A 17,610-nucleotide genomic window follows, 5' to 3' on the forward strand; every position below is an offset into this window, starting at 1 on the left:
ATATCACAGTTCGCTGTCGGAGTGTAACCTTACGACCTCTGGGTAGGTGTTATGGAAACCCTGTATGGCTGATATAAACTGTATTTTGCAAACTGGGCACTAAATCAAATGGAAGGGCCACAGACAAATTCCCATACTGCCTCAAAACATGTGGCGTCATTCAGGCTCTCACTGTCAAGCTCTGCGGTGAGAGAAACTCGCCATAAACATATGACAACACTGGAAGAACAAATTCACCGAGCCATTATCATTTTCAAATTAAAAAATCTGCATTGTATGTGACTCATACAGCTGAGCAGCATTTCTTATTAAGATTCATAACTTTCCTGGCTAACTTCGAGCAAAAAAAGGAAGAAAGAAAGAAACTGTAGGAAAAGGCTCCCAGTGACAAATTAGAGCGGAGCAACTGAAATAATTGTTTTGTCATGAGAGAGACTCCAGCTCACTCTCCTGATGCACTCTCTTTCAATCTGCCAAATAGCAAGAGCACCACCGCAAGCTCCTGCTAACCCTTCTTCGCAGCATATACAAGCACAGAGAACCACATCCTGATGAGGGGAATGCAAAAACAAGAGCCCTGCGTCCCTGAACTGGAAAAGCGGTTACACAATGTGAACTTTTCACTGTCGAACTGGATAACATCACTCAAATGATTACGATTCTTGCTTTCATTGAAAGCCAAAGCAATGCAGGAAAAAAGGGCTGAAATAAAAAGTCTCAAAGAAAAGCAATGGCAAATGATTCAACCTGAAAAAGTACCGACATCAATAGCAGGACAGATGGGAGACTGTCTTCGTCCTTGATGTCCACCCAAGGTGGGTGGCTCTGTGTACATTTCCCAGGATTCTATTAGAAGATAGAGTAGGATCAACCGAGAGGCTCACAGGGAAGAAGTGTACATGAAAAGATTTGAAGAAGATCTGAGTTGGGCGGAGACACAATAGATGAGAACTCTAGACACACAGCAGGAAGTCTGATCAAGGATGCTTTCACTTGGACATTCATGGCTCCAGAGATCCTACCACTGAGTATCCTGTTGAACCAAATCACAGTCTTCATACCCACACACAACTGTTGCCATAAAAGTGGGTGAGTAAGAGGGCATGTGTGTGAGCCAAGTAAAACTGTGGTCTTGTTTCCGAAGAAAAATACATAGTGTACCAGTGATGCAACTCATGATTTCAGAATACAAATCCTGCATTCAATTTCCTACTGTAGCTTCAAGATGAATAATTCTATAATATCTAGTAGGGATGTACAAAACTACATATATTCAAAATTAGTTTAGTGCACTGCCTGAATGACCTGGCAACAAATCATTCTAAAAAGGTATTGCATGAACATTAAAGAAATATTTCACCCAGAAAAGAATATTCTTCCATCTTTTACTCATGTTGTTCCAAAACAAAATGACTTTGTGAAACATAAAGACAGACAGATAGACAGACAGACAGACAGATAGATGGACCATTTATAAAATAATGTTGAATTAATTGATATGGTATTTAAGATCAAATCTGATCGTATGTGCATTTTATAAATGGGGACCCAAGGCTCCACGTTTTAGGGCAAAGGCATTTAGTGGTCCACCTCAGAGAGCAGTATAGAGTAAAAGTGTCTCACCATTAAGTCCTTTCCAACTACTCTTTTGCCGCCCCATAATAAGCAAGAGGGGAGATCCAAACGCATAGGAATTAACTACATGAGTCCAGAACCCACTTCATGGCATTTGCAGAGAATGGGAAACAGCATACATTAAAGACACATGTACTTAATTTTCGTGCATTCTTTATACATTATATAAAGAGCTGGAGAATAACTAGTCATCATCTCAGAAGTCAAGCCAACAGACTGTCCACAGAATAAAATCAGTTTGCCCCTTTAAAGATCTTCATTACAGTTAGATACTTTTGTTAACTCATAGTGTAGCAAACTATTTTTAAAGAGGGTCACTTGAATGTAGTTTAACTAAATTTATTTAAGTAGACTCTAGCTTGGCAAACTAGTTTCAAAGTAGCTTCTCCAGCACTGATTATAAACATTATTTTATAACATAAGGAGCTCTTACCACATCCAGCTTCAGATTTCCATTGGGAAGTGCAGAATTCTCTGGAGGACTGGCACACACTACGACACGCTCGGGAAACACACGCAACTCTATGAAGGTAAAAAAAAAAAAATTGTAACTAAAGTGAGGAAACCATTTAGTACAATATTATATACAGTAAATTTTCCTCGTGAAACAAAGGGTGAAATGGGGGAGGAAATGAAAAAATGCATGATATTCACATAAAATTCTCAGAAATGTCTAAAGCAAAAATAAAAAATGGGTGTTGATTCACTAAGATGAATTTACAGGAGCATCAACAGCTTAAAATGACCTCAATGCCCTCTTCATGGGAACTGTTGAAAAAGCTTTATTTGTTGTTTTTAACAAAATGGCTAAGCTGCCACAAAGTTGAATGCAAACTTTAAGTCCCCACTGCCCTTCAGTCAATAAAGTTTCAAATATGTAACTCGATATAAGTAAAACAAACCACATTGTTTGATGTATTCTGGTTTGTTCCTTCAAACTTGGCCAAGTTTAGCTTGAAAAATGAAGACCAAGCAAACGGTTGGTCAGTTACTTTTCCTTCTTTTAGTTTTTCCTAGATCACTTAAAATAATCTATACAGGACAGCCTTATTAGTCTGTATGTTAAACATAAATCATGTACAATGATGACTGTAATTCCTCGACTGGCTCGGGTGGACTTGGCTGTAGTCTGAAATATTTGTTGAGCTCGGCCTCTATTACAATGGAGTGCATTCGTCTCTAACTGTATAGGCAGATATAATGGGTTGATTCTTCAAAAAACTTTTTCTTAGATCTCTATACATCAGAATGAAACTGCAAGTTCTGCATAAAACGTATGAAAAAAATCTTCTGAGTTGCCAACTGACATATTTCAGACCACTTTTTCCAAAATAAAAACAATCCAGACAGTGACCTCCGACTGAGCCTGACAGCTGTATGAACTAATAACAACAACACAGGTGCTTCTGATACAATCATCCGTTTCATGAGTCAACTTAATATGGAAAGAAATACTCAAACCAGTCGTCTTTAATCTGTGAGAAGAGGAAATAAACTACCTCTGTAGTGCTGCCTGACAATGCATCTCAGGTTGACATGTCGTTTCATGAAGTGCACCGACAGGCGAACATTCACACCTGCAAAAGAAAACACATTTTATGGAGCAAATCTATAAACACTCAGAAAACCTCTACTGGTAATATTGAAACAGCAAGGACTTGTCAGAGTAAGTTAATCATAAAACAATTGCATTTAAGATGTCCTGTTTGTTTAAACAAATCCCATTTGCATGCATGAGGAAACATTTTCTCTGGAAAATTATTTTAATGCAAATCAGCACTGCATTAATGATAGTCTGTTACACATCTACTAAACATGGAGGTTATCAATTATACGTGGCTATGCAAAAGGCCAGAACAAAGGCTACCAATGTCTGCCAAATATGACACCACACAAAGGCAGTTTAGTGTCTGAAAAAATACCAAAGCGTTTAAGCAAATGAGAAAGAAGCCTCATAGTTCAGGCATGAACATAAGCCATGCCGGGGCTTCTAGGCCTTTGAAGTCCACTGTAACAAGACTGACTGAATGCTGAAACTATTTACAGCCTCTAATGGTGAGAGAGTTTTATGAATTCATGCTCCACTCCTTTAAGAAAAGCTGCCACTTTGCCTGCAAAACCTGTATTTTAGAATGCAAAAATCTCTAAATACTGGATGAGTGGCTGAAAACTTGTACTGAAGACTTATTAATTATTTTTACATGACTATCTGGAATACTAGCTGTGCATTAAACAATTTTAATGCACAAAGTGGAGACCAAGAACCACTTGATGCAAAGGTGTCTCTCTCTCTCTCTCTCTTCTGTGTGTGTGCGATAAGTGATGTATATGTGTTGTGCATCAATTAAAGCAGCGCATTAATATAGAACGATGATTAAACTGACTTGGAACTACCAGTGCATTAAACATTTTACCTGCCAGCCAATCAGAATCGAGTTTTCAGACAAACCATGGTATAATCAATTGTGATTGGTCAGTTGCTGCATTCTGAGGCCTAATAATTTAGTGTGCAACTGCCAGACTGTATAGTGGATCACACTGTGCTAGTTTCATGACTCTTGTGCATTCATCAATCTTGTTTTTCTCACAATATAAATGAATTTCTCAACTGAACATTTATTACTGTAAGTGGGATAAGGTACAGTCAGCAGGTAATTATCACAAAATAAACCCCTACAATATTATATAAGACCAGATCACTCTGTCAGCATTTATTTTGCAAGAATAAGATGACAGGTGAATAAATTAAGATTTATTTTAAAAATTTCTGTTTGCACAATTATGTTCACACAATGGAAGAAGTGAATAAATAGGGTGTATACAGAGGCCAATCAAACTGAAATGCACAAACCAAGGTTAGTGTGTGACTCATTCGCTCATCGACATCCTTCATGAAGAATCAGGACTGAAAAAGCATACTGGATATTACCAACAAATATATTAAAGTTAAAAATAAAAAACTCAAACTCTTTCAAAAACAGGATATTTTCACACTAGAGCTTCTGTTGTGGACTCAAGTCAGTTTGACATTGGTCAGAAAATGTGTTTTCTAATCTGAGATTATTAAACACTATATTATGCAATTTACAGTGCATATAGTATAATGAATATAATAAAAATATAATAAATATAAAAAATGTAATCCATTTAACAAAAAAATATTTGATTTGCGAAGTCTGAACCAGAGGTAATGAAAAGATTGAGCATATATGTTAAATTATATGTGTATAATAAATTGATTAAAAATATTTAATTTAATTTAATTTTATATTATTTATTATATTGTATACAGCACATTTTTCATTGACTATGGTTTGGACCAAGCAAATCAAAATCAAATCAATTGTGAAAACAGCCCAGGACATTGAAATCGCTTCTAATGTGTCATTTTTTACTTGAACTTTCATTATATTGAATTGAATTACATAAACAGGGTTCCCACACCTTGGTTATCTTTAAATTCAAGAAACTTTCAAGGACTTTCCAGGTCCAATACCCTCAAATTCAAAGACTTAATGTGGGGACACATTTCAAGTGAGAGCAAGGTTACATCGTGTTGCCTTGTAAGATACATTGTTACAGTTTTCATGTGTCAAACACAACTATGCAAAGAAGCATTTTTTTTTTTTTCATTTAATTCGGCCATATGACAGAGATCTGATATTCTATTTGTCATATTTCTGTTTTGCATAAAACTGAGGAATATTCGATACATCCTATAATTTATTCTAAAATGATCTGATGTTAACTTTTGCATGGATTTTATTGAAAAGAGCGTAGGCTCATGTAACCAGAAGTTTTAAGATATATGAATATGCTTTTAAGTTTTTCTTGCCTCATGGGTTTACATTATCTTAACAAGCAAAGCAATTCAACATTAATTTCACGGTGTGTCTGTGAAACGTTGAGTACCATAGTAGTAGTTTTGTGTGCCCGTGAACATCATGGCAACGTACAACACAAAGTACCTCACGCAGGAAACACTTATCTTAACACGTAAATGCACGTAACTAACGTAAATCAAGCAAGCTAGTATACATAGGCCATGAAGTAACACATAAACAAAACATAAGCAAAACCAAATTAACACAGAATTTTTTCCAGAAAACTTCTTGCACAAAATACATTCAAGCACTTTCAAGGACCTGTATCTATTAGTCTCGTGTAGCCAAACCTTTAGACTGACGGCTGAAAGTCTGGAATCCATGGCAGCTGTCTTTGGCCAAGCCCCACCCATGAGGCCGTTTGACCGACCTGTCAAACATCTCAGAGGTATTTTAAGGATTCTGTGCCATGAATATTTAAATATTTTACATACTTTTGAGAATCCACGGTCAGTATAAAACTCTCTGAGATATTTTAAAGATTCTGTGCCGTGAATATTTAAATAAGTGCTTTCGTCACAGTAAACACGAGAATCCAGCGTTTAGTTGATCCTGATAACCGAACGTTGGAACGTTACAGAACGTGACACACACGTCTCCAGGAAATCCTGTATAATTCAACCAATCAGATGACGACTTCGAAAACTCCTGAAGTATTTCCACTTTTGTCTGCTGTATGCATCAAACGTTCAGCCAACGGTTCGTGAGCGTGAACTATGAATCTTAAACTACAAAAACATTTATGTTTATTTTCAAAAACTTTCCAGGGCCTTGAATTTTTTTGGATTTCAAGGACCTGTGGGAACCCTGTATAAAGCATTCATTATGTCAACATTATGTAGCTGTAACTATGTAACTATGTAACACTTTTGTAGTTGCCAGAGCAACTGTACCCCATTCACTGTTAACATGCCAAAAAAACAAGTTCATTAAACCCTCCTAGTGTTGAAGCAATGACGCGACCATTCTGTTTTAATTTAAGAGACAGCAGGCAAAGGAAGAATCCAGCCTAGATCTGTTTGTCATTGTCCAAGGAATGCAAGATCCCCTAGACGCGAAAGCAGAGCACTGTTGCTTAATCTAGGAGGAATTTGTCGGCAAGAGAGGGAGCCTGGTGAACACGCTAGATATCTGCTGGTGCAGCTGTAAACAAAAAAACAGGCATGGCAATCCATCAGCTCTCACTCTGTGCCCTGAATAGACCCCTCTCTGCCTGTCTGTGAGAGACTGCCCTAGGCTGCCACAGGACTGTAAAATACACACAAAATGGATCGGACTACTATCTAATGACCCCAAGTGCTTGAGCATATTGGTTCAGATCATAGAAACCAGGCAGGAAAATAAACTCAGCTTGGGCACTCTAAAATAGCCTCACCCTTACATCAAGCTTTTGTCTGTCTTCAGAGTGCATGTTAGATGTGTCAAATGAGCAGAACTGCATTAGAGAAGACAAGTTTACCAGCTGATGTCATTGCAGACCCTGCTAACAGCTAGCTAGGTCCTCAAACAAGAGCTTCTGCAGGTAATGATATGCAATTACAGTGTCTGCCAGCCACAAAACTGTCATCAACAACCCCCTGTATGTGATTGATGGATCTACCTCCTACTTTCTTCTACTTCACAGGTAGTGCTTAACAACAGCTCCTCTTTAGTTGTTTTATTTACAATGTCTTTTTCCTCTATCGGCGGTCAAAACTAACTGCGCTGTAGAAACAATGGTACAATCAGTCACAGTAAAGAAAGAAGTTCAAGTTCATTTATTTATAAAGCACATTTAAAAACAGCCACAAGACAGACCAAAGTGCTGAACATTAAAATAAACACATAAAACAGAAAGAATAAAACATATGAATTTAAAACCAAAGGAATGACAGATAAACAAGACCATAATAGAATGTAATAAGAATGGGATATTAATAGGCCAGATCAAACAAGTAAGAAAGAAGATACATTAAAGGGGTCATATGATGCTGTTAAATGAACATTATTTTCTGTATTTGGTGTAATGAAATGTGTTTATGCGGTTGAAGGTTAAAAACACATTATTTTCCACATACTGTACATTATTGTTTCTCCTCTATGCCCCGCCTTCTGAAACGCATCGATTTTTAGAAGGGTCATTAGTCTGAAAAGCGAGGTGTGCTTTGATTGGCCAGGTGTCCAGTGCATTGTAATTGGCCGAATGCATCAAGTGTGTGATGGAAATGTTATGCCCCTAAACATATTGTGATGCCCTGTCCGGCCGGAGTGATGAGACATAAACATAAAAACCATTATAAAAGTGATATAAGCATGATTTCTAGTCGTGTCCTCTTTTGGAAGGCAAAAATAAAGTAGTTTCGCTTTCTCAACGAAACAGCGTCACACACCGTGGCCTTGAGTGAGCAGAGGTTGGAGGCCTAGAATGAGCGGAGGCCGGCTTGAGTGAGCAGAGGCGGGGGCGGGCTTGAGAACGGCACAGCCGGTGGATTCGACGAAGGTGCTTGCAGCAACCACATGTGATGACCCTGGGCTGGAAAGCTGATCCGGCAATCCACAGTGCAAAGTTGATGTATTTCCTCAGCGACCAGCATGGATCAGCTCCAGGCATGACAAAGTGGATATCGTCCTCTTTTAAAAGGCCAAACAAAGTAGTTTCGCATTCACAGTGAAACACACAGCGTCTATACGACATGGTAGAGATCGGGGGGGGTGTTAGAACGAGCCGTTTTAGGGGGGTGTGGACGAATATTAATTTTTTTAAAGAATATCTCTTTGGATTTGAGACTTTAGTCTTTGCAACTTTACAGATCTTCTTTGTGCACCAAAAGCTTGTAACACTCCAAAAATAAAGGAAAAATTGAAATCGCATCATATAAACCCTTTAAGACTCAGCATCAAACTTCCTACACATACTTGCTTTGAAATAAATTCCATTCAAGGCTCAGACATTGATAGAAACAACAAATTTAACAGACAAACAGCATTTAAGCAATATTACACCCCAAACTCAAGTCACTGTATCTAAGATACAAAATAATTATCATAAATGTTATTCACCTACGAGAATAATAGGCTATGGTAAGCATCTTGTGTGAAACCCCGGTGAGCCTGCCAAACAGGCTCCTAATGTTGATATTCATGTCAAGGTTCCAGGCGATTGGTGCTCATTTTTGCTCAAGGGAAGTGATACAAGACTAGTGGGAACTGCAACACTTAGCTTCACAGAACTGTTCATCTAAACTGTTCATGCAGGTTAATATGAATCAGATGCTCCCTCAGGTGTTCCTCCCCATCACAAAGAATCAACCGAGGAGGATTTCGATATCAGATTTATATGCTTTTGAGAAGGCTTGGACCTTGAAGCGCTCAAGGGAGAAAGGCAACACCGGCAGAGAGATCAAGATGGCACATGGAACCCTACCAGCTTCAATGAGGGTGAAATAAAGCATGCGTGGACAGTACTGGCGTCTTATCTTTCCTGCTCCTAATCATTTGAGTATGCAACAGCCGTCCCAAAAGCTTAGGAGAGTCATGGGAAAATAAAATTCTGTCATAACATCAGTCCCTCTGCTGAGCATCAAGAGCCTAGAGCATGTTCTTTCCCTTTTTAACTTTAGTGTGGATGGATAAAACAAACAACATAATCTGCATAATCTGCATATTTCAAGAGATAAAGAAATGGGCATCTTTCCTGTGTGCTTCAAAACCTTCAATTTAGTTTGTTTCATTCATGTCCATCCCAACTTATAATGACCAATCCTCCAGAGTCCTTGCTGAAAAAAAGTTTAACAGCATTTGTTTCCTCTTTTCCTTCACTTCAAAGAGGCAATTCCCAAAACAAGGCCAACAAAGGAGTCTTGCTCTAGAACCACAAAAAGGCTCGTTTTGAGAAATCAGCTGTTTGAAAAAACGTTTTTGCAGCACCTGCACTCTAAATGTAAATTTTTGTGAATTTTAGCAGTTTAAGCACATCTAAGGCAACCCTTCTTAAGGGAAAGAAAAAAATTGATTTATCTAGATGAAGACTGTTGTTTACAGAAGTGCTTCTCAACTGTTTTTGATTCAAGACCCAGATTTAACAAGTGGTGACTCAACACTGTATCAGGATTGCTTATCGAGTAAAAGTAAACAAATGTGTCCATAAAATTAAACACTGAAATTTGTCATTTCAGTGTGAGAGAGTTTTAGGCTAGCAGACAGAACTGTACAACTATTTTAATGTCTTGCAAACTCAAAATATTGGTATTTCTGTGATGTACTCTACAGTGCAAATTCTGCTGATTTGTCACCAAGATGTTATCTAGCTAGCTATTAATATTAATGAGGTTGTGTCAATTTGGGGGGGGGGGGTTGGGTGACAATTTTGGCTGCATTAGTAAGACGGTTGAGAATGACATACCAACTGATAATGCTTTGCATCATTTTCCAACCAAATCTTCTTATGGAGTTACATTAAACGCAAATGTTCTTTGAAAGACAAAAAGAAGAAAACATTATATTTTCTTTTTGTAAAGAAAATATTTTTGTGGATAAAAAATAAAGAAAACTTTTAAAAAATAGAACAAAATCAGAGCATGACCACCAGACCCACCAGATGTTGCAAGTGGCATGTGATGTTCCAGAGAAGACGACTGAAAGGCCCTCTGAGAACAAGCGTTCCAACACTGACTCCACATGGCAACACAACATCACAACTTATGTCTTTCCACAGGTTTCACTGACACTATTCCAAGGCAGAAATACATACAGTATATTTCTGCCGGAGCTTTTACCACTTCCCAGGAAAACAATAGAAAGTACGAAAAGTCAACAACCCAGAAGAATGTAAAGAGGAATGTGAAATGGAAGAGTGGGGTGAGAGATCCCTAGTCTCCAACTAGAGGCATTCTTTCCACTGATTCAGAGTTCAAAGAAGAACACGAGCTATAAAAACCTCATCAGCTCTAAACAAATGGAGAGCACAGACAGCTCGACATGCGAAAGAATAATAATCATCTCTCAGCACCACAGTCCAGATCTCGACAAGCCAAGGAGGTTGTACAATCTAAACACATCGAGCTCTAAAAACAGACAACATCAGATATGATTTCTGGTGGTAAAACTGGGTACAATCCGTGATATCTGAGCACATAGCTACTGTGTGCAATGGGCGATCCTGAAGTGATCTCACAGACGTGAAAACCGAGGACAGCGGGTGGAGAGCGGGCGTCTAGGTGACCGAGTTGGAATCTGTAGAAATATTTTCCCCTCTGCCCCCACTTTGATGTGAATGATCACCCTCTAAGATCTTGTCCACTGCTCTTATTGGGTCAGGGTGGGGCTCCCGGGCGATTATGTGTAAGTGTGTGAGTGTTTCATGGGGGTCGCCACATGGAAGGGCCGAGCGGGGTTTTCCTGGAAGCACATCACACCCGTCTGCGTAACTGTAGCCTGGGCCGAGCAGGCGGTGTCTTATCACTCTGTTCAACGTCCACCTGAAACAATATTTGCACATGAGTGTTCAATTTAACATTTGGGTGACCCCTTCAGCATGGTTATGAAATGCTGCAATGTGGCCCAACAGGAAGATGCAACACATGATCAAAAGGAGAACTGAGATAAAGATAAGTAAATGGACTAAAGTGCCTTCAGAAACCTCCTTCTTTAAGGTTACTGCACACTGAGTCTGAATATTTCATCCGAAATTTTCGCACCTTAAAAAATAAATACGATCTCACGTTGTCAATCACATTTATACACTGCCTCTGAAATATTCAGATCGGATTCGATTTTTTGCGGTTTTTTACATCCGTGGCAAGCATTTTAAGAGGTGTTTTGACAGTTCACAGCCATCAAACAAGTGAATGCCAAAATCCAGAATGGCAATTCTCAAGTTCATCCACTTCGTCTCGCAGCACAAAGCACCGTATATAGATCCTTGCGCACTGAGTTCACAGAAATTGGTGGTCTTCTTTTTAATATGTGGCTCTAGTATCACTAGCAAAGCACCAAACTGAGCCACTGACATCCTGCAGTAAACTTTGAATCGTCTGTGATAATCCCGCTGCTCCTTAATAAGAAGGGGGAACTCTCCGTGCTCTCAGAATTGGATGGACCCAATATTCCCTTTCTTTTTCTTTTTTAAGAAGCGAGAGGACAACAGAATCATCCTCAATGCTTGAAGACTCCATTTAGTAGGCCTGCTGTTCTGCAAATTTTTCTGCAAAGGATTAATTAATACGCATCAGAATCAGTGTGCAAGGTTTTTGTGCGTGACGAATTTGTAGGATTTCGAATACAAAAAAAACGCACACAAACTCTGTTTAGTCTTACTAAACAAGCTTCACAAAAAGAACAACACCTAGACCAAACAATTAAACGGTGACATTTACTGACCAAAATTCCATGACACAGCAAAAAGATCAAGACACTGAAATTGAAGACTCCATGTCTTTTCCACACAGATGTCTCCTTTAATTAGTGTTCCCTTAGCTAATTGGCAACACCTGCACTATAAACGTATATGACATCACCATGGCTATGAAAACAGGTGAGAAAATCTAATGAATTAACACCAACACAGCATTCTTGAATAAAACATTACAATGGCTGCATCTAAAATCACATACTACAATACTATATAGAAAAATAGCATGTGAACAGAGTAGTATGTCGGCAAAAAGTGCCCAGATGACCTACTATTTCTGGTGAGATTCTGCAGTATGCATTCAGTGGATATTATACTATCCCATGAGACCACGGGAGAGGACTTGTGAATGGCAGTTAAGTGATGCAACTGATGCAGGTAGGTCACATGACAATGACAACATGATGAATGTAGTACATCTGGATTACATCCATACTATACAGAACATACTTTTTTAACAGTATGTGCCTACTCAAAGAGTATGCGATTTCAGATGCAGCCAATGTAGTGATTTTCAGCATTATTCTAGTCTTCGGTGTCACATGATCCTTCATAAATAATTCTAATATGATTTGGTGCTCAAGAAACAGATCTTATCTTTATCAATGTTGAAAGCAGTTTTGCTACTTAATATTTTTTGTGGAAATCACAATTTTATTTTTTTTCAGAACTCAACAGAAAGTATTTATTAGCATTTATTTAAAGTTACAATACTTTGTTTCATTATAAATGTCTTTACTGTGTCATTCTATAAATGTAATGCATATTTTATGAAAAAAAAGTATTATAAATACATATATATTTTACTGACCCCAAACTTTTGAACAGGAGTAGTGTTTATATGAAGCATTGTGTGCATAAATAAAGGGAAAAATTAATGTAACATTCATAAGTTGCAACTACCATTGTTATGAGCAGTCAGATAGTAGTACTAGAAGTACCAACTGTTACCCAGAAGAACTGTGAAAAAATGTCTAAATCAATAATGAAGGTACACCAGGCAGGTGTTTTTTTTCCATCAAGAAATTTAGATTTAGTAACTGAATTTTACAAAAGTCAGTCAAAATAAAAGAGAAGCACTTTAAAAAAAAATAATAATGTACCACAATTACAGACATTCCCATCCTGACAAGATGAGACTTCTCAGAAGACCACTGAAAAAACAAGTAATTTGTTCAAAAATATTTGGAAAGGCTGTGTCATGAAAAAAAAAAAAAAAAAAAAAAAAAAAACATTCGATTAAAATCATATTGAAAGTCAAAATTAGACAAAATTAAGACAGAAATACCTGACTTTTCTAGGGAAAAGTAGTCCTGTCTAAATTAGACAAATAGCAATTAAACTGAATTATGGATGTATAAGTACAATTTGAAGACATTCACAATATATACACACAGAGTTTTGGTATAAAACTATCCATAAATACTTACCGTAAATGATATACAGGTATGGTACAGTAAATATAGCAAACGGGGACCCTTAAGGATGCCTCAGGAGCAAACAGGGAAGTGTGGTGTGAATGAGGGCAGGGAAACACATTCCTCCTGTTTGGTTCCAACAGATTAACGATGTGGAAAAGGCTTCTGAAAACCTGACTTATGTGCTGTTCTGCAGCTCCAACGGTTTTGAACCAGAGCTAGGCCTGTCATTGAATCGAGACCTCCTCATCTCTCTCTCCCACTAAATCCATCCAGCTTGTGTGATTATGAACTTGTGTGCATTAAAACTGACTCACCTGCACAGCACACTACTGCCTGCAAGGCCTTAATGATGAAATATGAAATGCCATTTACAGTGGAAGAATGACCAAAGTTACTCTGCCAGGCAAACATGCATAATATTATAATCATAGCGGCCAAAAAATAATGATGGGTTCAACAGAGAAAAGCACCATTAACCCTGAGCACATGATCTGCCATTTGATCTGCTCTTGGGCCTTAAAACAAAAACATTGAGAGGAAAAGGCAGGGTGATCCTCTAAAACGATTTAGTAATTCCTGAAGTGAAGTCTGGTCAGGCGGCATGTATAGCCTGGGTTCACAGAGGCTGTGTCTGTATGTGTGTGTAAGTCTGCCTGACCAGATTGCGGTTGAGAAACAGTCCCATGAATCCCATACTGATCAGGCTCTCCTTCCCCAATCCCTAATTACATACAGAGCCCTGTGGTGGGACAGCAGCAGAGGAACACCACTGACCCCGGACGAAAGACAGGGGTGTGTGTGGTGAGATCAAGTCATACTGAATGTATAAACACCAGTTTCAGGCCAAAGGCGGGTGTGTTAAAGCTGTGTAGATTTGTGTACTCAAGAGTTTGAATGTGAAAGCGCGGGAGAAAGGTCTGTGGAAAAAGTCCGGCTGTCCAGGGGCTTTTCTGTACAGTGAGATGTGGGCTTAGAAGGTGGATTTGAACAGCAACTGCAACATTACAAAGCATCAAGGGCTAATTCTAGAACAAGGAGACAGACAGACTGACTGACAGACAGACAGACAGGCAGTCAAAAGAGCCCAAGGAATTCAACAGCTCCTGCTCCAGGGTCTCCATTCCCCATGCTAGTAATCCTGCCTAGTCCCTCTCACATGTTCCAGGGCAGGTAACTGCTGCTTATGCCACCACATGCTTTATATTTAAAGGCTACAGGGCATGAGGGGCAGAAACAGAACACTTTAATTGCAAACTGTTGGAGAAAAAAAAAATGAATAAATAAAATAAAACTAGAAAATTTATACAAGAAAAAAAAATGAAAAAAAAAAAAAAAAAAAAAACAACAACACAAAAACCAAAATCAGAGCTTGCAAAATCCTGACATCCCGGGGACACATTACATTGACTGAACTGCTAAAAGAGAACCGATGATGGGATGTGCACGAGCAGAGCAGCTGGACTGAGTCTCGTGCTGCTGGCCTGGGAGACGGCATTCTGTCAGACGCTTGAGGCATTCGGCCAATCAGAACGCACTGGATAGCTGCCCAATCAGCGCACGCATCGCTTTTCAGAATGATAAGCTTTGTAAAAATCGACACGTTTCAGAAAGGTGGGGCATAGAGGAGAAACAATAATGTACATTATATGGAAAATAATGTGTTTTTTGAACCTCAAACCGCATAAACACATTGCATTACATCAAATAACATACATAATGTTCTTTTTAGCAGCATCATATGACCCCTTTAAGGTCTGAATTTTCTGCAGCCATTACTCCAATCTTCAATTTCACATGATCCTTTAGAAATCATTCTAATATGCTGATTTGGTGCACAAGTAACATTTCTTATTATCATCAATACTGAAAACAGTTTTGCTGCTATAATTTTTTATAATCTTTAACACTGGCTGATAACAATATGGTATATATATATATTGTGCATCCCTAGATGTCATTCAATAAAAAAGTCAAATCCAAACACAGGTCAATTTGTCAAAGCTTAAATTAGCTGACAGCAGCATCAAATGCATTTCAAAAGGAAGCGCATATGAACGTTACTGTATTTATCACTCTATAACAGCACTGCATTCTGCTGCTGTGTGAACACAGCCAGAGAGAATCAGAAGTGGATGGAGTGCCACAGCCGGTCCCACATCCCTCCACTCCACAGATCTCACTCCCACTGTGTCCTTGTAAACACATTCTCCAGCGGTAAGGCTATCTGCTGCAGTGCACTTGTGCTGGCTTTGGGGCTGGGTCACAGGCAGCCAGCACTGCTTTAAGCCCTCCTCACAGGGCCTGCCAAGTGGAGTCAGCCTGGTACACCGTGCAGCGCTCGCAAAGCCCTCTCCCACGGCTATTAGTGACCATTCATCTGGGAAGCCTGGGAAAATGCCTCAAAACCCCACACAACAACAGGGAAAACACTGCCACATGTTCCCAACCCCTCTGCCACACCAGCACTGTAAGCCCTGGCACCTGTGGGAAAGAGGAAGGGGCACGGCGAGGAAGGGGGTATGAAGAAACTGCCCACCTCATTTCTCCTCCCACTTATCCATTAAGACTCATCCAATCAAACACTCTGATTTAGTGAAATGTGCATACAGGTAGAAAATCTCTGAGTTACCTAAAAATGGGTGAAAGCACAAACAGCTGTTCACGGTGCACTGTAATTGTAATTGCCTCTGTGTGGCTGAATTTGATGGAGGGCTTCTTGGTTTACAGTGCAGGATGTAGTATGTGTGACACTACAGTAAAAGAACATTAGGCTACTACCATATGGACAAGCAACCTTTACAACCCTGGTAAACTAACAAACTGTATAAAATAAATGGACTAATGAGAAACGACCTTCACCCTCACTAGTTACCATAGTTTCAATTTCCACTACAATATAACTGGAATAATTGAAATACATTTATAATATTTTTAATACAAATCCAATATAATTACAATATATTTTTTTTAAATCTATCTGTATTGGTTCTTATTGGATATCTCCAAAGCTGCATTTATTTGATCAAAAATACTGTAAAACATTTTTGTGAAATATTATTACAATTTAAAATATCAGTTTTAAATTTTAAAGTAAAAGGTAATACATATTTACTGATTTTGTGCTCAACAAACATTTCTTATTATTATCGCTGTTGAAAACAGTTCTTCTGTCTAATACTGGTGTAAACCATGACACTTTTTTTTCAGGATTGATAAACAGAAAGTCAAAAGAAAAGCATTTATTTAATGTAGCAATTATTATAAAAAACAAAGTAAAAGCCTATAATGTCATTTTTAATTAATTTAATGTGCCCTTGCAAAATAAAAACATTAATTTATTATAAACAAATAATTTTACTGAACCTACAGTAGTGTATATCATCCAGTATTGGGTTTTAAATTGTGTATACTCATTTACCTTGTTTTTACATTTAGATTACCTTTGTAATCTAAAAATAATATATATATATATATATATATATATATATATATATATATATATATTATATATATATATATATATATATATATATATATATATATACACACACACACATACATACATACATACATACAGGGCTCCAAACAAAAAAATCAAGTAAGGAGCCATTGGCTCCTACAAGAAAAAAAACGTAGGAGCCAAATAATTTTTTTAGGTGCCACAGAATAAACCTGTTTTATTTATTTTACGATTATTATCATATTATTATATTTTCTTGACTTTATCAGCATTTTAATTTTCTGTAAAGTTGCTTTGTAATGATTTGTATCGTAAAAAGCGCTATACAAATAAACTTGAATTGAATTGAATTGAATTTTAATCCATCTTGTAGATGACCTGGGAACTAAGGTTCACTTAAAGTGGGAACTAAATGTCTTTTCCAGCTTGAAATCTACAGTCACAAAGAATTGTTCATTACACTGAGTCTGTACCAGTAATGGAGCATAACATCACTTAGCCACTGAGTGTAGCTTGGCTCCTTCTACATGAGACATTTCAGTAAGTTGTACTGTAGGCTCTCTTATAAAATAGCCTATCTTTTGATGTTAATTCATGTTCATTATGTACAATATTAGTAAAGAGAAAGATTAAATGGGTTCACTTGCCCTTGAACTGAGGCGCTAAAGCGACCGCGCCTGCCCCATTAAGGAGCGCCAAAACTGTATTGCTTTGAATTTCGTTATGAATTCGGAATAAATTTTAAAGCTGCTACTTTTTATTAAAAAGTGACAAAGCACAGAGCTTTTTGCGATTACTGGACGGCAGTTGCACTTTAAATAA

The 17,610-nt window shown here is 38.0% G+C and overlaps 1 protein-coding gene across 3 annotated transcripts in view; it reads right to left on the bottom strand.

Annotated features, from left to right (window-relative positions):
* The window catches only part of LOC109099382 (SLX4 interacting protein), a 40,662-nt gene that overhangs the window by 7,858 nt on the left and 15,194 nt on the right, over positions 1-17,610 (bottom strand). For all 3 annotated transcript variants that reach the window (XM_042769237.1, XM_042769238.1, XM_042769236.1), the window contains exons 5-6: positions 3,135-3,212; positions 2,069-2,157 (exon numbers count right to left, since the gene is read on the bottom strand). In XM_042769237.1, coding sequence (XP_042625171.1) covers positions 2,069-2,157; positions 3,135-3,212 — 167 coding nt within the window. The remainder of the gene's footprint in view (positions 1-2,068; positions 2,158-3,134; positions 3,213-17,610) is intronic.

Source organism: Cyprinus carpio, chromosome A13 (genome assembly GCF_018340385.1).
Source record: "Cyprinus carpio isolate SPL01 chromosome A13, ASM1834038v1, whole genome shotgun sequence".
NCBI classification, from domain to species: domain Eukaryota; kingdom Metazoa; phylum Chordata; class Actinopteri; order Cypriniformes; family Cyprinidae; genus Cyprinus; species Cyprinus carpio.